The sequence below is a fragment of the Atractosteus spatula genome, chromosome 21 (genome assembly GCF_055471065.1).
Source record: "Atractosteus spatula isolate fAtrSpa1 chromosome 21, fAtrSpa1.hap1, whole genome shotgun sequence".
In the NCBI taxonomy this organism is placed as follows: domain Eukaryota; kingdom Metazoa; phylum Chordata; class Actinopteri; order Semionotiformes; family Lepisosteidae; genus Atractosteus; species Atractosteus spatula.
The window spans coordinates 11,158,701-11,178,935 of record NC_142726.1 but is presented as its reverse complement, the minus strand read 5'-3'; the positions used below and the strand labels follow the sequence as shown (position 1 = coordinate 11,178,935).

Genomic DNA, 20,235 nt, shown 5'->3' with positions numbered 1-20,235 from the left:
TAAGATGCACTTAAATATTTTTCTATAAAAAGCTATGAACTGTGAAACACCAAATTATACAATATATAAAAAGCTTTTGTATACATTTTCGTGTACCTAACAAAATTTTGACATCTCAAGGTACATTGTATCGTAAATTGTACACCATGTACAATGTATATTATATCCAAAAATGCTTTATAATAACTAAAACTATGTTAACTCATTCATTTGAATCAATAAATGTAGCTAGCTTTATTTCTAATATTTTGTCTTCAATAATTTTATGTTTAAAATGAAAATAGATGTCATACACCAGTTTTGAAACATTTTAATGATTCATTTCACTAACAATTACCTTTAACACAAACATTTCTGAATTAACCGTTTTTACATTGTATTTCACAGAAAACTGACCATACAGTATGTCAGGTGCAAATTAAAGTGGAACAAAAACTAGCAAAACTTTCATATCCTTAATTTAATGTAGTGATTTTACTAACACATATGGTGTAGAGAGCTGAGAGTTCTTACACAATCTCAATGAATTATGCAGTTTGTAAAATGATTCAGTGTGAAGTATTTCATGAGCTCTTTCCAGTTGATGGTAAGTAGATTAAACATTACAAAAGTGCACAAAACAGCTATTAAAAATTGCATTTATATGTAAACATTTAGTAACAGAATGAATCAAGATTGTTAAATAAAATACCAATACATGCAATATTAATTTAAGGAGTGTTCAATTAAATTCAAGGTTAGAATTAAAACATAAATTAATATTTTTCCCAGATAAATGACGCCACTGAAAATAATTCAGATGTTCTTTCCTCTGTTTCAAACGTGATGCAAAAGCTTCTCAAATGTGATCATTTCTAATCAATTGTTAAATCTAACAATATTTTATTTGGAAAACCAACATCTCTGGCTCTTGTTTAAAATGGAAAATTCTAACAACAGTTTTTCTTAATTTACAGTACCCACTTTAAATTTCACTAAACAAGAAGCAAGTGAGAGGTGTTAATGATGACAAGTACCTTCCAATAACACTGCCTAAGCAGGTCCTCTTTCTCATATTTGAGATCAGCATTCCCAGATGATCCTAGCTGTGCTTCAGCCCACGCCAGCCGAAAAGATTTATAGGTAGTATACTGAATTAAAATCGCTTTTGCTATTTTGTTCCCTGTTCCATGGTATAGGAATGTGCAGGCAACTGTTCCGAAACATCTTGGCTCCTTATCAAGATCATCAGACTAGTCTGTCTTTGGATGTACAGGTTACAATATATGCTATGGGTTGCATCTCTAAGATCCATCAAACTGTTTTCGACAGAATATACTTATTGCATAAAATCTCAGCTTTTAACAAAAATTTAGAAAAGTAAGTTTAAACATACAGTGTGTGCCACTTTATAAAGAAGTTACTTCTACTGCTCTAATAAGCTGTAAAACATTTCCACACATTTGAGACTTTCATTACAACACTCAAAGGGTAAGATAAAAAAAAGTACACAGTTTTGGCACCCAAGAAAATATCACCATAAAATCAAACAGGAGTTTGCAGTACCGCTAAATTACTAGAAATTTTAGTTGGCTGTCCTTCTCCTCTCAGTGTACAGTTCAAATACAGTAGTTGAAAAACCTGCTGCTGAAAATCAGCTTGGCAAACAAAGATTGAGACGTGCTAGCAAAAGTCAAAATTAGTTACCTTACAAATGAAGTGATCAACACCAATATAGCATGGATGAGTGCAACACAATCACATTCACAATATCTCAGGCAACCTGCCATGCTGACTGTCCAGTTAAACAGGGTAAGCACTGGAGTATATAAAGTTCTAATTAAATCAATATTCAATTAAACAAACAAATTACAGTATATACAAACACCGGTAATGCCATAATCTTATTTACATGAATGATACAAAATGTAATTAAAAAGCACATATTAACCTTGCAATGACAGATCATAAATAATTTCAGATTTATTTTGCCAGTTACCTGATTTTTAAGTAAACATTTTTAGTATTACCTGACTGACAAAACTCAGCAAATTCTAAATAGTTATGAGTAGAATTATGGAATAAGAACAGCACAGCATTTCAAAATATATCGCTGAAAAGCACAGAGCAAGACTTTCAAATGCTTTTAACTACAGTGCAAAATGTATCCCATTTTCCTAACTTAGAACAAAGTCAACCCAAATCAAATAAAAAATATAATAATACCCACCACATTTTTATACTACAAGCATAACTTCTGAGTTAATCCCAAGAATTCTCAGACCCAAAATTACATTCTGCCCTGCTTAAAGGTTTGTGTTAATTCTAAATTGTTTATGCTAGGAATGGAAAGAATGACTTAACAAAACCTCCCATCTTTAGTCAGAAAAACAAACAAATAAATCAAGTATAAAACTGCACAGTGTGCTCTGTCCTGCCAATTTAACCATCCATATTAAAGGTTCAGATACACCTCAATTCCCTTTAATTGTAATGTTTAAAGCAGCCAGCAAACAAACTAAATACTTTGGGTTAACAAACAGCAATAGATGATCGTTCTCTTGAAATCGCTCATTTCAAAGTCAACCTCCCAGATTGCATCTGAGCTTATCAAACAGCAAGACGTTTTTAGCAGTATCTTCCCTTTTGATTTTTTCACATGGCATCAAAATGGAACCTGTGAGCTTCCTGTCGTTTCTCCCTATCATCTGCCTTCTGCAAGAAAGAAAAAGACAGAATTACTGGAAGTTTTCATACAAGTCTGAAAGTTTCTTAATTTACCTTTTTGTAGTGATCAGTTTATTTAATTTAGTTTTCCTCAGGAAAAATGTTCAGATTGATTTTTATTTACATTTGTGACCTTGAAACGTAATTTCACAGTCATATCAAAAAGGAATAATTATTGAAGAACAAAGGCACCTACTGTATATAAGTTTTGATATTAAATGGAACACAATGTAAAAAAATTCATCACACTCCATTTGCAAAAGCCATCTTGATCAGAGGGCCGAACAAACAGGCAAGCTCTACATCACTCTCATTTTATCTTCTTGGTTCAACTGCCTACCCCTGTAATGCAAGAACTGCCTATTCATCATTACCTCCTGCATGACAAGCTGAAAATAATTGTCCTGATAAAATGACTTGAATGCATTTTGTGGCTACATGGTTGTGTCACAAAGATTTCACTAGATTCAAGAAAATCCTTGAAAGGTCTCCTTGTCTAGGGGGGTCTCAGCTTTTAAAATGGACTGCAACCTTCATAGCTGGGTGTGCCTAAAACTAGCTGAGAGGATTCTTCTGATTTCTTCTCTTAGACTCATAAATACTGAAGTCTAAATAATGCCAAGCAAGTTAAGACTGACACTTAGGGGGTAAGTCCTATAACCTGTGCTAATTTACCCTTCTGGCAGATGGGAGCAGGTGTCTGAATGTATGATTACCCTCTAACACGTGGAGAAAGGATGTGGAAAGCAAAGTCTGTCCACAGGCAGGAAAGCTTTTCTGAAACCCAGCTCAAATATTGAGATGTGCCGAATGTGGGCTGAATTTTTTATTAAATCAGTGAGAGCAATGCTGAATTGACTGTACCATTGTAGCAGTACACCTTTTATGTAAAATGAATACTGTACCCTTTTTTCTGATTTCTGTTAGCCTATTGTTATTCATTTAAAATTTTTATGTTCAGAATTATTTTTGTATTTTCTGTCACTTCTCTTTTTTGGATACAAAATAAAAGATGATCAGAAAAAAATCATTCACAGTGAGAAGCAATGAACATGACACATCAGAGCACTATTTCAACTTCCCAGATAAATGACCCTTTCAGAGAGTGCCTGTCCTTGAGCTCTTTTCAAAGCTCTAAAGCGATTTTCTCTTTAGAATGTTGATGCAAGGTTCCTTTCCATCTTTCCAAGTACAGAATTAGCTCTGTGCACCTGGTTTTAATTGTCAGGAGAAGGACCATAACTCAGGACTGTGCTGGGTCTCCGAGCTCTCTCCTGCCTTTCTTGATAAATCTTGCATTCCTATTTTTCTGTCTTGGTAAGCTGCTGTAATACATTTACCGCCATTTCAAGTGCAGCCGGCAGTCCTTTATTGCTACCAAACACTTCTCACAGGGGATTCTTCTGTTTGTGTGTCTTATGGCCCTTCTCTCTTTGTTGGGAAGGTGCTGGTTAACTGTATTTGTGTTTTCTTTTTCATTTGTCTAGGGAGAGGAATTTGTAAATAGGAGTGGGGGAATTACATTATATTAAAATATTTTGTTTGCTGTGATAATCAATAGACAATAAAGTCTAGTTAAAACAACTGTTTTTTAAGTTAATAATGTCAGATTTTAATCCTTCTTTGATATTATAAATTTGGAACAATCTAAACTCCACAATTAAGTTAGTTTGGAGATTGATAAACTAACTTGAATCTTGAACACTAGAGAAAAACAACAACTTTTTTTGTTTTTATTCTGGACCTGTATAATATTTTTTCCAAAACATGCAGAAACCTCAAGAGCTATGTTATATGAGATATACACAGCAAAACAAATTTATAACAGAGCTTCCTATTCTTAAGCATGTTTCCTATTTTTAGAAAGACCTTATGTCCTCTCCAAAATGACAAAAAAAATAGTTTATCCATTCATGTTCTAACCACTTCTTCTAATTCAGGGTCACAGGGGATCCCATGTTTATCCAGGCAAACAAAGGGTGCAAAACAGGGTACAGCCTGTACAGGACAGCAGTCCATCACAGGGCACATACAGACACAAACACAGACACTCACACCTAGGGCCAGTGTTCCCAGAAGCCAACTAACCTACCAGTATGTTTCTGGGAGAAAACTGGAGCACCCAGAGGAAACCCACATGAACACAGAGAGAAATACTGACAGTATCATGGGTCAGGAATTGAAATCAGGAACCCAGCACTGCAATACTAATCCCTTTGCGACTGTGTCTCCTAAACATCAGTTTATGAAAAATTAAGAAATGTGCTGCCCTGAAACCAGATTCCATTATAATGCAGTCAATATAATTATTTCATTTTAAGAATTTAAAAACCTAAAAAAATATTTAAGTATTTGGGGAATATATCTTTAGTAGGGTCTGTGTTTAACAATGATTCTTCCTGGTGGTGTACTTTATGATCTCTAACTTTCTGTGGTTACTTTAATTACTGAACATTATAGGGCACAATGAGTTATGTAACAAGGGTGACAGCAATATGAAAGCAACAGCACACAAAACAACAGGCTAAAGCAGGAGAAACATAATCTGAAGGAGCCTGGCAAATTCAATAGCATGAAAATGAACAATGCTTATTTATTACTTAAACCCATACATCAAGAAAACAGTTATTTAATCAATTACTATGAAGAGTTGGCAAGGAGATATTATTTCAAAACATAATTATGATCTGGAAGTCCTTAGATATGGTGCCAGCAAGTTAGCTAAATGCCGAGTCTACTGCAATAAACGCACTACCCCAAATTATTTCCCTTAACAGACAGCAATTATGTCTCCCTGTACGCATAATAAGATATCAATTTTAAACTGCTTTGAAAAGGTGCCAGTGCAGCCTCTTTTTCGTCCTAGGTATTTCAGGTCTAGGCTTATGAAGGCTGGTTAAAGCCACAGAAACAGCACACCTCTGTACAAACCTTTCATGGTAAGATCAACTGCACAGGCTGTGTTGAAAAAAAAGGCAATTAAACAGGAAACAATAAAAATAACTGGAAAACAATGTACTCTGCATGTTTTCTTTTAAATGGACCACAACTCTTTTAGTGCCTTCAAAGGATGAAATAGGAATCACAGTGAAAGCATCATTAGTACTTCACTACACTTACCTTTTCCTGCCAGTGCAATATGCCAATTATAGCAAGGATGAAAACACAGACACCAATTAGGGCAATGGCTGTTAGCAACACAATGTTACTGGGGGTCAGATAAAGTTTGGCACTCCATCTGAGAACAAAAATGAGAGAGAAAATAATTACTTTTTAAAAGTGACAACAATAGCTGAGAAAAAGTATCTATTCAATCTTTAATCTTTCACTTTTTGTTACTCCACTGTCATAATGAATAAGAATTAAAATGATCAAAATACTGAAGATTGACAAATATATCTAATTCAAGTCATGGACAAAGGTTCGGTTTGTTAATTGTGGCGCATTCTTACCTCACGTCTACCATTAATTGCTAAATATAAGAGAAAAACACTCAGGAGATTCCATTCCACTGCTAATGCAACAATTAATTAAAGGAAATGTACTTACTCCTGGGTTACTGGCAAATCACTCTTCCTTTGAAATAAAAGTACTGTTCAAGTATTTTAAAAAAGTAAAAAACAGTTTCAGAATCCTATATCCTGAGTTAACGGAGATATACTCTCTGATATTTCTATTACCATTATGTCAGCAATAGGCCTAGATGTCATTATATGAAACAAACATCTTCAATATAAAATAAATTACACTAAAGTAAAATTGGCTTCCAGTGAAATAAACAACTGATCTCTGCTCTATTTTGTTACAGGTTTACCTAGATTTATGAATGTGATGTTCATTAAATCTGGCATAAACACAATTGACACGAATTCTGGAAACTTTCACATGACGCACCAAGAGATCTGGTATCCGTAAAAAGTAAAAAAACAGAACCACCCAAGTATTCGTACAGACTCATGATGTTTATTGAACATTTATTATGCTGCTTAATCCTGTAATTTTATGGAAATTAAAAAATGCATAGTTAACTATAATTAAAAAAAATATAATGTAAAAAGTAACCATCTATGAGAGTCAAAGAGTCTACATAAAGCTATTATATTAAATATGAAGGTGGCTATCCAATACTGGGAATCTGAAAGGTAAACATTTAGCCCATATTTTGTGTTTTCTTCTTTAATAATTGATGATAATAACAACAATGTTGAATAATGCAGACAAAATACTACAAAACAAAGCACTGAAAGTTCTCTCCCAGCAAAACTGACTAAACTATCTGTTTTAAATTATTGTCCGTTCACTATATGATGTATATTCTTCATATTTATTTTTGCATTGTGAAAGACGTATCAGTGTATTTTTTAGCTTAGGAATAGAGCTGCAACAACAGTCCAAAATATATTGCGAATTTTAAGATTTTCAAATTAATGGGAAAAGCAATTCTGATTTAAGAAATTTCATTTTATTTTTTGAAGATGAATGATTGCATTACTTTTGTAAAGCAAGAGTTATCTGTAATAATAATTTACTGCTTTTAGACCACAATTTGTTATCCGAAACAATTCCAAATAACTTAAACATCTGCCAGTGAAGTGCAACACCCACCTGGATGATGCCCAATGGCCATTATGTGCCAGTAGCACTACTACACAGCAGATCAGGCAAAGAACTAAGAAACTCCTTGAATTAAAAAGGAACATTAGGTAGACCTTGTACCAACTGAGAGTGGAATTTATCCTGAGCAACAATGTTAATTCCTACTCTTATGAACAATGTCATGGGATCTTAATAATGAAATTAGCAAGATTTTCAAATCTCAACTGAAGGAAACCACCTTACCTAAAGTCTCCTTGATCACCACTCTTGGCCATTAGTTAGGACAGTGGTTCTCAAACTGTGGTACGCGTACCGGCAGTGGTACGTGGCGTGCCGCCAAGTGGTACGCCAAGTGACCATGGAACTGTGTCGTGTGCGCTGAAAAATCGGGACGGGTTTTCATATTTTGTATTTTAATACGTGTCGAATACGCAGCCTACGTACTACGATACAGTGCGCGCTAATACTTCAGTGGACACAAGAGATACTCTGTAATTCTATACCACTCTATAGGAATGCGTGCTACGGATGCAAGTGACCAATTGTATTTAAAAAAAGCTACTGTATCTCCAGCAAATAGGGAGAAAGGCGAATGTGCGTGATTTTGGAACAGTGCCAACGTTGTAAACACAGGAATGCATAGAAATACGTGCTACGAACGCAGGTAATCTTGTGAGCACAGGAAAGCGTGATAACAGAAAAATATTTCAGAACTGTTCTAATTTGAGAAAAATACACCGAACGTCTCTGTGTTTCGCTCCCATGCGCATGAAATAAAAACTTTAAATAAATACGGAAAAAAAACGGAAACGCGGAAAAATGCAAGCTTGCGGATTGCTAAAGCAAGTAAGCTACACTATTTTTGAAGAACCTTATTTACCGTTGGCAAAAGAGCTGACACGTATTATGTGTAGAGAAAAAGCTGCTAAACAGCTCGACCTGCTGCCCCCCTCCCCCTGAAAGACACAGTCACTCATAGAATTATTGATATGAAGGATTATATCAAAAGTACACTGATAGAGCGCGTTAAGATGAACAGATGTTTTTCACTGCAATTAGATGAGTCTGTAGTCGATTTGGCCAATTTGCTTGTTTACGTTAGATACGAGTTTGAGGGCATGTCCCATGAAGACTTTCTGTTCTGTAAACCGCTACCAACAGGAACTACAGGAGAGCACATATTTCAGCTTCTGAATGATATTCGAAGAGAATGGCCTCGACTGGATAAAATGCGTCTGAGTTTGTACAGACGGCGCTAGAGCAATGACAAGCCGACATAACGGTGTAGTTGCACGAATTAGAGAGGTTGCTCCAGAAATTAATGTACGCATTACAACATCCACCGCGAGACCTTTGCCGTCAAGAAAATGCCTGACGATTTAATATCTGTTAGACTCTGTTGTATCAAGGCTCGAAAAATTAATTCACATCTGCTTTGCTCAACTAAACAGGCTCACCCCTCTCACTGAAATGGTGCTTTTTTATTAGTTGTTGTTAATGTTTTTTTTTCTGTAAAACACTTTGAGAAGCCACCTTTAAAGGCGCTATATCAAATAAAGTTTATTATTATAATATTTATTATATGCATGTGTGAGTGTGTGCACGCGCGCTCATGTTGGTCATTGAGAATTTCTGGGGTTCCTATGAGATGATGACTTGTAGGTGGTACTTGGATGCTTTGGTTGGATTAGGGGTGGTACTTGGTCCAAAAAGTTTGAGAACCACTGAGTTAGGACATTCTGGTCCACACAGAGGAGTGCTACCTACTGGTCCACTAATCCCATTTAAAGCAGCAGTCTGATTTCTTTACAAGTCTACTATCCTAGTACTAAGAAGGCCTTGTGAGATTCCCCATTTCCCAAAATTCATCTGTTATTTTTTTCTTTCAATCATTTTTGCTGTTGTAACTATTAAAGTGTTGTTTGAAGTACTTTGAATCTTGTGGCATGAAAGGCACTGTGAATATGGTCGTCATTCCACTGAGACTCGTTATCTGCTTAGGAGAGATATTTAACAAGGGCAATTTATAAGTTAAAATTTATATTAGGTGTAAGTAAGCAAGCAAATGAAGTAAAAAGTGGAAATTGCCTTGCAGTAAACAAATAAGCCTTGGTTTTATCAGTTAACAAGAAGGAGTCTTTGGTTACGAATAAATAATATAAAAATGTTCAAAGCGCAGAAGTACAAGATATTCTGTTTGTGTGCACCTCATATATGCTATGGAGTTCAGCCACTAAGTTACATCAAGTTCTTTTTTAGAATCTTAAGTGACATCTGCGAGCCAAGGGAATACTTCCAAGAGATGAGCACCTGACCTCAAAAAACCGCAGAAAACCTTTAGACTTAGTCAAAGCTCCACAGAGTATGGATTTAAAACTCTGGGGCAATCCAGCTTTCATAGAGAGTGGGGCAGCATGGTGGTTTTGCTGTCTTGCAGAAAGTCTTAATATGCTCTGGCTTTAGGCATTCTGCTCTGTGTAGAGTTTCCTTACACCTCTCTAAGGTAAATGGATTGGATTTGGTATTAGCCACGAATACACTTTCATTGTTAATTCTGAGTCAAATTCACCTTGTCGCTTGTCAGAAATGTTAAAATCTGTACATGCCAACATTAAATAAATGTTTATTTAGTACGTAACTAGTAAAAATGCAGATCCTAACCATAATAGTTTCTTCCAAAGTTATATTGCATATTTATGTAATTACATTAAATAAACGTTTATTTAGTACGTAACTAGTAAAAATGCAGATCCTAACCATAATAGTTTCTTCCAAAGTTATATTGCATATTTATGTAATTACAGCAAGAAGAGTTTATACATGGGTGGCTTGAAAGACTGGATCACAAACAGAAGGACATAATGGAGGACATTATGATGAGTACACTGAAAGAGCAAAGTCAAACTTTCTGCATTACAATATTCTGCAGTCATCCTCTATATTTTGGTGGACCATAATCAGCCATTGTAATTACTGACACAAGAGAATACCGAAATGAATGCAATTTCAAAACACATTTTAACAATACACTGTGAATACATTGATGACAGCCCAATGTTTTATTTTAGTAACTGTCAAGATTTAACTATGAGATAAATTACATACAAAAATGTCATAAAATAGTATATTGTGAATACATTCATCACAGGCTATAAATAGCTATAACAATAATGAGCTCTGGGGTATTCTTTTATATTAAAGTAAGAATCTCTGAAGTAATGCCATGCTGTACATCCTGTATACATGCATACTTGTACTTGCTCGGTGGCTGAGTGGGAGAGTAAACCTGCTCATAGCTAAATAATTTAAGATAGCTATTCTATCTCTAAATGCTTCCTTGCTGATGGTGAGGAAAGGCAGTCCACATCTATTCTTATGAGAAAGATGACTAAGAGAGAATACTTCAGGAGATAAAAATCAGTGAATTATGGACAATTTCACCATTTTTACATTCTGTAAAAAACTGCCTATAAAAGCCACCAGAGTGACATGATTTATTGTTGTTTAAGCACCTATATAGCAACTCCATAAATCAAGTGCATGCAGCTAGCATACATTAGGACTGAAAGGCACTGGCTTCCATTCTGTTAGGTAGGAACGAAAAGACACATGATATTCATAGACATGGGTCACAGCAACCTGGAATCCTTGCTAAAAACACAGGATATACTGTAAAGTGGGGTTTTTACTCTGGATGGGACACCAGTCCACCACTGAGCACACATACACAGAAACACAGGGACTATTTCCCTGGAAGGTAGGAGGAAAGATTGGCAGCAATGTAATGTGTACAAGTTAATTTTTATTTAATTGTTACTACCTGCGAGGGTTGTTGTGGGGATATGGAATGACAATCAGCTGGGAGTTTGGAATAATTGCAGTCCACTCTTGTTTGCGAATCTCCTGGAGGGAGAGAAAAAAAAATGTTCTCATTAAGATTCCACAGCAAACTCAGAAAGAGAACAAGCTCAACAACAGAAGCTTTGGAGTTCCTTCTCGTTTCCTAAGTGTCAGGATGGGAGCTCACTGACTGTTTAATCAATACCAATTCCAAAACCTATACTTGTGGAAATAGCTTTGCATGTCATAAAACTAGCAAGTTGCTTTGAATTTTTACAAGTGCCTTCCATTTCTTTTCCTGTCATCTTTAGTTTTCCAGAGTACCCAAGTAGAAAACAGTTTGGTTTCTGCTCTAACAAAACATTCATCATTTAACAACATAAACTACCAGTGATATTCATGTAATGTAATTTGCTATCTTTCACTTGTCAACTTTTCAGTAACACTCCAGAGTCTGGAAAACTACCTAACGCTTTAAAATAAAAAAATATGTGTAGAAGAAGTTAAAGGTTACAGGTTACAGAAGTGGAAGCGCTACTCCTATGTATTTAACCTTTAGTTCCTCTTCAAAAATTATTGCTGCAGAATGTGCATTTCGACAACAAGAAGGATGAGGAGACCATTTTATTGGCAGTAACTCAGATTGGGGTTCATTTATGTAAAATTTTATTTTAATGTGAAACTGGCAATAGAAGAAATAAACCCTATAGCGATATGTTTTAATTTAAGTCCCCAAAAATCAAATTTCTCATATCAGAAGTCTAAGTTTTGATATAAGATATTAAGATATAAGATAAGATATTTAAAAGATAAGATTTGTTATATCCATTTACCAAATACCAAAAATCCATTTTTGATATTGCTATTTTTTGTTGTATCTTTGATATATGGAAAGAATACTAATTAGATAAAATGTATACTAAATTGATGAAGACACCAGAGAGTAGTCTCTATTTCCTGCACAATGCACGTTACGTTAGTAAAAACATGAACAAACACTGTTTCTACATAATGCTGCTAGGAAATAAATTGGAAAAAAACAAATGTCATAATTACATATGTTGAGAAAAAGTTTAAGGTTTTTATAGCCACAGATGTAAAGAGAGTGAAAGCGCATCTCAGAGCACCCAGTACACAAAACCATAGTTCATAGTTCTAGGATTATAATCCAAAAACAGGTGTATAAATGGGGCATTACTCATCAATAGCTCCCTATAATTATATACTTATGATTAAATTCCTTTATATTCATAGAAGCAGTAATGCTACTGATTATCCAGTATAACAATATGAAAATAGTTTTGTGCTTAATATTATTTTCTACATTGGCTCTGCAAATAATCTGTCCTAGTATTGATTTTACTGCCCATTTTGCCCACCTTACATAATTTGTAATTTATCTTAATGATAAGGATTATGTGCCTTGTACATACTGCTCTGTTTAATAATAAACTAATGTATTAGAAGAGTTTATTTAATCACACAATGGTATTATCAGTGGCATCATAGCCCTAGTTCATAACACAACTGTACACTCTCTCTACTCTAAAACAATTGATTAATTAACACTTGTCACTGTCTCATTTGTCCTGATGAAGACTTGTGATTTTGTCTCTTCTGGGTGTGTGTTCTTTTTTCACTTTCTTCTAAAGTATTAAACACAAAATACAATGCAAATCGATTCCAACAGTATATATTTAAATAATATACCTATTTTGGTGCATGGAATATATTTCAGATACAACAGCTTTCATTTTCTGACACATAATCCCCCCCTTTATTGGATACGAAATATGGAAAAATTAACTGGTGTTCAATTCCCTACTGACACGGCTTTAATGGAAAAAAAATGGAATTCCTTGCTATCATTAAAAAGAGGAAAAAAAACATTCAATGTTTTTTAAAGTATGAAGTGAGGACCAGAAGTCATAACTTAAATGTTATGCTTTTTGATATAATAATAAACATGCTGTTATCAAAAACATGAATTGCTAATACCTGAAATTTAACTGTTGATATTAGAAACTCACTTACTGATATCAACAAATGAATTGCATATTTCAGGCATTCTTTTTTATATTTTCTTGTGGATACTAGTTGTGGATACTTGTCTTTTTGATATCAGTTACTATGGCTTAAAAATTAATACATTTTGTCATAAAACACCATCATGACATCAGGTTAAGGGCAAGTGTAATAAAAGAAGAGAGGTGAAATATAAGTGACAATCACTCATATAATCGAGAAATAGATTTTCTATCCTGCTCCTGGGATACTGCTTGTTTTTGTTACACCTGAGCACTCAAATAAACATAATGAGTGCCTTAGTAGATATAATAATAGGTTTAATTTGAAATCTCTAATAGTTCTCTTGAAAATTGTATGAGATATTCTTGAACATGTACGAGACTTCCCTTTAACTAAAATACTTTCAGAGGTACTAATCAAGCACCTTGTTGGTTCATTTAAGGAATCTATCACATAAAGAGCTCAGCTACTATAAAAAAAACAGCAGGTGTGTGGGTCCCCAAGACTAGGATAGGGAATCCTTGCTCTAAAATATGGTGCTTCTGACCTTGCACTGCAAGGTCATTGTATCACGGTTTTCTGACCTTTATTCTTTGGTTCAAGTGTACAGCAAACATGGTCCACAGTAATGTGTGCAACCCGACTTGCCGTTTTGTCATTGATTTGGAACCTCTTGCTATTTATACAGCCCTGCCCAGTTAAACTGCTGTTTTACAACAGTGGCATCATTCTGAGTTCTTAATGGCCAGCATATTTATGACATGGTTTCTTCTTTGCTATAAGGTTGGACAGCCATGATTACAGACTACACTTTATTAGTGATGTTGAAGAATCTCGTTATCCAGGACAGCTTTCTGTTTTCATTGAGGCTACCTTTTTAGCAAGAAGCTCCCTGGAGGCACCAACACACACAGTCAAGCCACACATCAAGCATTCATGCGGTGTGCTTTGAATATTTAATCCTATGAATATTACAAAGCTTAAATCAAGGCACAAACCTGATTTAAAAAAAACATTTCAATAAAAGATCTTTTTCACATGAATAACTCAGGTAAAATAGTATGAAAGTATGAAAATATTGCTACATTTTTACCAATGTTTACATAAAACAAGTAAAAAAAAAGATCTGTTTTTAACTGTTTAATCATGACTAATATGCATTAATGTGCTATTCTAAGAATTCCTCCTCTGATTATGATGCAAAAACATGTAATTTAAATGTCTCTAGAAACAGTTTAATGAAAACAGAAGGAAAAAAAAACACTTGGCATTTCTAATCCATTTTAGTAAAGCCTCTCAGTGCCAGAAGAAAATGGTTCTTAAATTTAAATTAGTCACTGGGGGGAGTTTTCAAGAAATTAGGATATTTTAAACTTTGCGATAATCTGGGTTTCAAAGGTAATGCTGTTTGAAAGGTGGTATATGTGGGAATGAGGAATTACATGAAAAATGCACTTGATATAAACAAACTGTGGAATACAGACAAACCATTGGAATTAGCTGCCATTACCTTCTCTCCCAGTGGACGGGGGATCCCAACATAGAGATGATCCAGGAAGTTGGCACTGCGGCCTAGTCCCAGCACTGTGTAGGGAAGCTGTAAAGCGAGATGGGCCGACTGACTGAGCTGTCCAGCTGGAAGTCAAACAAAACCACCATTGAAGCCCATTTGCCACATAAAAGCTGCACATAATTCCCACACAAAACTGCAATCATATTTTTCAGTCCTGAATTTCGAACAGTTCTGTGGCGTGTTGGAACATCCAATGAACATTACATAAATTGCTTTCTGAGAAACAGGCACTTTGAATTTTGTATATTTTGATTTCTGTATTGGTTGTTTTTAATTGGCAATTAAATGTATTTATTGACATAATAAAAGTACATAAAGTATATAAATATATCTGTATTCAGCTTCTTTATGCAAAAATGCCTTCTGTTACCCAAACAGCGAGCTCTTATTTTGTTTTCATTATTTTGATGTGATTTTGAATTTAGGCTTTAAAGGTTTTCAAAACATTTCCGATGGAAAAATACTACAGAAAATTAAATTATTGCGGTATCTTTCCAGCACACGCCATTTGTTTTTTGGGGGAAAAAGTTGTTTACCTAAGATAGATTACCTGTGGCTTGAATATAAAAAAAAAAACATATTAGAAAGAAATTATTCAGAGGCACTTAAGGAAGTTGGAAGACCACATTGCATTTTAATTGAAGATGCAGGGGGAAGCTATGGCAATCCATAATACCAGCAACCTTATTTCAGACAGAGACACTCTACAGCTCATAGCCCAAAAACCTTTCCAGAGCAGAAAAACAGAAAGCCACTTCAGAAAGAAATGGAAAAATAACCTGTGTATAATATGACTTGAAACGAGATTGTACTGGCGGAAAGCGAGTTCTTTGTAGACTGGCATCTGTGATCAGCTTGCTTTTTTTTAAAGTCTGTGTGCCAGACAACATGCTGGTGAGCAAGGTTTTATTTTGTTTCGCTATTAATATTTTTACTTTGGAACCCTCTGTAAGAGAAAGAGAAGAAAGAAACAGCTTTCATGTATTTAAAAATAGTGTGCCTACAGGCTTGTCTAAGACATTTCTTAAGATATATGTTTATGTGTAAGCAATTACATATTTATTGTTCCCTACCAAGACAACAATTCTTATGAGGCCATGCTTAAAAATCTGCTTATAGCAACTCAGGTACAATACAGATAAAAAGCATTGTTGTTTTCATGAAATACGTATGGCATTTAAATCATGCCATTAAAGGCAATGTTATACTTAAATGTCTTGAAGTTGGCAGGCTGAGTCATGTAGAGAAATTACAAAAAATCAGTGACAAATCTTTGACAGTCTTAACAGCCAGTGTAAGGTAATTGTAATAGAAATAGATCCAAGGTTTGCTACTGGTTATCTAAAAAAGACTATCTTGTACATGAGTTCCAAGCTACATTGTGCAAAAGCCACTGCAACTCAATCAATCATAAAAATCATTATTTTTTGTACTAAAGGCTTACGTTTAATTTACTCTCTCTCCAAAGATCAATCAATGATATAGGAGTGCAGTACTCTAAAATCAGTACACCCTTTAATGCATTGAAACTGAATAACTTATTCTTTTTAGTTTTTTTACAGAATTGATTTAAGCTGTTCAACCCTTATGTCAAAACATAATAACCACCTGCTGTATTGATTTACTTTGATTGCCTGGCTTATCTTTTCCATTATGTATCCTACAAATCCCCTCCTAAGTATGTCTCTTAAGTAACGCACACACATTCTCTCTCTCATAAACAAGAGCCCACTTTACAAACATGCTCAAAACAGAACACAACTTGGCACAACTGTGTATCAATGAGTTCTTACTTCTGCTGAGAGATGAAAATTACTAACATAGCCTTAATGATGTGATTTTATCACTCAAGTCTCAGAAACGTAACCATTTCTTATATGTAACTTGACATGTATGGAGCTGGTAAAGAACTGAAAACACCAATTGTTTCCATGACCAAAATAATAACAGTCAGAACTATGGCTGCAAAGAACTCTTTTTGGATTTCAGATATGCAATCAACACTTGCATATCAGAATATAATTTATAATATATTCATAATTTATAATGCTGTAGTATTATATTATTGAGACGTAACTAGAAACAGGAACATTTATAAATGTCTGTATAAGGCCTGCTTTTGCCAACAGAAAGCCTGTGTAGCTGAGAGCATTGTGCCTGAGAATTTTAATTTGAACAGATAACTTATAAATGGTTAACATCAGACACTAAGGCTTTTAAACAGGAGTCACATATAGCTGAGATTGCATGCAGTTTTTATCCATCCATTCATTCATTTTTGAAACTTTTTATCCAATACATTGCTGTAGGGGAACCGGAGCCTATCCCAGCAAGCAAAGGAGGAATGTGCCCTGGCCAAGACTCCAGCTAATCTCAGGGCACAGACAGACATAATAACGTACACACTCATGCCAGGGCCAGCTTTTTCAGAAACTAATTAACCTACCAGTATGTCTTAGGACTCTGGAAAGAAAGTGTAAGACCCAGTGAAAAACGTGTGAACATGGAGAGAATATACTGTACAAACTTCATGCAGACAGTACCCTTACTGCATGTCTGAAATTGAACCCAGGTCCCTAGTGCTGCGAGGCAGCAATGTTAACCTTTTAAATAAAAAGGTTAATTATGACCATTATGACCAGATAATTTTGGAGAGGAAACAGTTGCATTAGCTAACTTTCTTAAGCTGTTACAATGCATCTGGTTATGAATGGTTAGGAGTTTCACAAATAATAAAACACAATGTAAACTTTTTTTTTGCTATTATTGTGCCCTATGCTTCTCACCAGACTTTGCTCTATTAAGGACATATAACATAAGACATTGACATAAGACACTGAAAAGTCTGAAAACAAAAAGTGAAAGAATAACTGGCATTCTCCACCTGCGCGTGTGTGCATTTTAGTTTATATCATTGTAAGCATGCAATTTTGTGTGTGGGACTAATTCCCTACTGCCACACAGTTAGACAGCCTAATTGGATAAAAAGAAAACATTAAAGAAATCTAAGCCTGGCACCACTGATAATTGATTTATAATGTATTAGTAGAGGGCGGATCTTTTTACTCACAAAATCCTCCTAACAGACGCAGCATTATTCCCTTATGAATGCTCAACTCAGCAGCTTCAGTAACACACAAAATATGCAATGGATAAGAACTCTGCTGCCCAAGAAAAAAAACAAAACTTAAAAGGTCAGGGAAATGCTTATCAGACTAAGACAGACAAGATTTCTCTTGATGTAATTTAAAAGCTAAAACTATTAACCCTAAGTAAGATGTGTTTGAATGAAGAACTTTAATTTTATTATTTAGAATATTTCTTAGGGAGAATCAGAGCTGCTTGCTAACAACTTCTCTCTGAAATATTTTAAATTTGTAAATGCACTCATGTGATTTACAATAAATAACAAAAAGACAGAAAGACAGCTTTCGGAACAGAAGTTATACATTCACTTTTGTTACACAATGCTGTTAAGAACTTAAATTACACAAGAAAAAAAAACATTGGATAACCTCTACTATAAATACACACAAGTATAACAAATGCACACGTAATACACACACTTTTAATTTTTCTTAAATTAGTTCAGTCATCCCTTCTGTAAAGCATACCAAGTTTTTAATCATTACTTACACTCGTAATGTAGAGCTGGGACACACTACCTCTCAATTTAAACAGTATATCTTTATATTTAAAATTATGTTCTGTTTTATTTTCCATAATGAATAACTAATTATAACACCTTCTGATGACAGTGGGTAAAATTTCAGCAATGGATCTTGACATTCCATATTTAATAAATAATAATTAATAATTCGTTACACTTCATCCACCTGGATAATGCGACGGCAGCCATAGTGCGCCAGAACACTCGCCACACATCAGCTATTAGTGGGGAGCAGAACAGAGTAATGAAGCCAATTGACAGATGGGGATTATTAGGAGACCAAGACTGGTAAAGGCCAAGGGGGTGAAATTTGGCCAGGACAACGAGGTTACATCCCTAGTCTTTTTGAGAAACACACTGGGATTTTTAATGACCAAAGGAGAATCAGGACCTTGGTTTTACGTCTCATCTGAAGGATGGTGCCTTTTTACAGTATAGTGTCCTCATCAATATAATGGGGCATTAGGACCCATGCAGACCACAGGGTGAGCACCCTCTACTGGCCCCACTAACACCTCTTCCAGCAGCAACCTTAGCTTTCCCAGGAGGTCTCTCATCCAGGTACTGGCCAGGCTCTCAGCTGCTGAGCTTCAGTGGGCTGCCAGCTGTGAGTTGCAGGGTGATATCACTGATGGTTATCACTTGTTAAAATGGTTATTTGCTTTCACTGTCCTCTGTTTTCTTTTAATTGACTCATCACATTTTTAATCTTAATTTAACATCTAATCTTAACTCATAAGATCAAAAGCATCCATATAAAGGCTTTGAATGACATAATAATATGGATTTTATTTCTTCTTTTTTATCAAAGTAAAAATATAAGGTAGAAAACCATACATAAAACATGAACAAATTTAAACACAAAAACAAGAAAATGAAAGAACAGCAATGACATAACCTAAAGATAAAGAGACAATTAAATGTGTAAGAAAAACAAAAACAAAAAACACAAATAAACACACTGGTCTACCTTTACACCTCATGAGATACCATTGTGTCCTGAAGACATTAGGACAGCCTAATTTCCCTCTGCCAGATGTTTATATTTTGTTTTCATTTGAAACAATACAAACTCATTCAAGTGATAAATTAATTGTATCATTCATGTGGCCCATTTCCAGTGGAAAATGGTACTCCACAGCATGGTACTGAGCTCCGCTGATTTGGCGTTAAATGTTTTCTGAACATTTAGAAACAGTAACATAGCCAATACTCAGTAATAGTGTTCCTTTTCCATGTCCTTGCTTGAACCAACATTAAAATGCCCTTTCAGGCAGGTAAAACAATGTGATCTTCCTGAAGGAATACAGTAGAAGGCTCCAGGTTTCTCTGAAAATGCACACCCTCCTGTTTAATATAACCTATGAAACAAAAACAGACCTCTTTTCCATTATGTACCTTCACATTATAGCAAAACTTTCTTCTCAGCGCTGTAAAAAATTACCTACAATTATGATTTCATTTTTTCCCATAGTAACCAGATAATGTCAGATTCTTGGCACACAGCTTGATGATGCTCCACAGAGGCTGGCACATACATCACAATAAGCCAGAAATTATTTACAAAGAGAAGTGTGTTGCCCTTTCTAAATGGAACTTCTGATTACACAGTCATTATATAACCCCAATCTGATATATAATGCAGTGTGTTGCACAGCTCATTATCACATATTCACAGTGAGAATAGTTATTTGCCAGGCTGCAGCAGCAATGGTATCTTTCCAAAATGAGGATGTTCCAAGTCCAACGTAGCATGGTTTGATGAAACAGCTCATAGCCCAAATGTTGTAAATGTGGGTACCGATATTACAGGGCTCTTTTC

The 20,235-nt window shown here is 34.9% G+C and overlaps 1 protein-coding gene across 1 annotated transcript in view; it reads right to left on the bottom strand.

Moving 5' to 3' along the window:
• Window positions 1-294: 294 nt before the first annotated feature.
• itfg1 (integrin alpha FG-GAP repeat containing 1) overlaps window positions 295-20,235 on the bottom strand; it is a 114,340-nt gene continuing 94,399 nt past the window's right edge. Inside the window, exons 15-18 of the mRNA XM_088938535.1 lie at window positions 14,681-14,805; window positions 11,123-11,205; window positions 5,827-5,944; window positions 295-2,694 (exon numbers count right to left, since the gene is read on the bottom strand). Coding sequence (XP_088794661.1) covers window positions 2,635-2,694; window positions 5,827-5,944; window positions 11,123-11,205; window positions 14,681-14,805 — 386 coding nt within the window. The 3' untranslated portion in view covers window positions 295-2,634. The remainder of the gene's footprint in view (window positions 2,695-5,826; window positions 5,945-11,122; window positions 11,206-14,680; window positions 14,806-20,235) is intronic.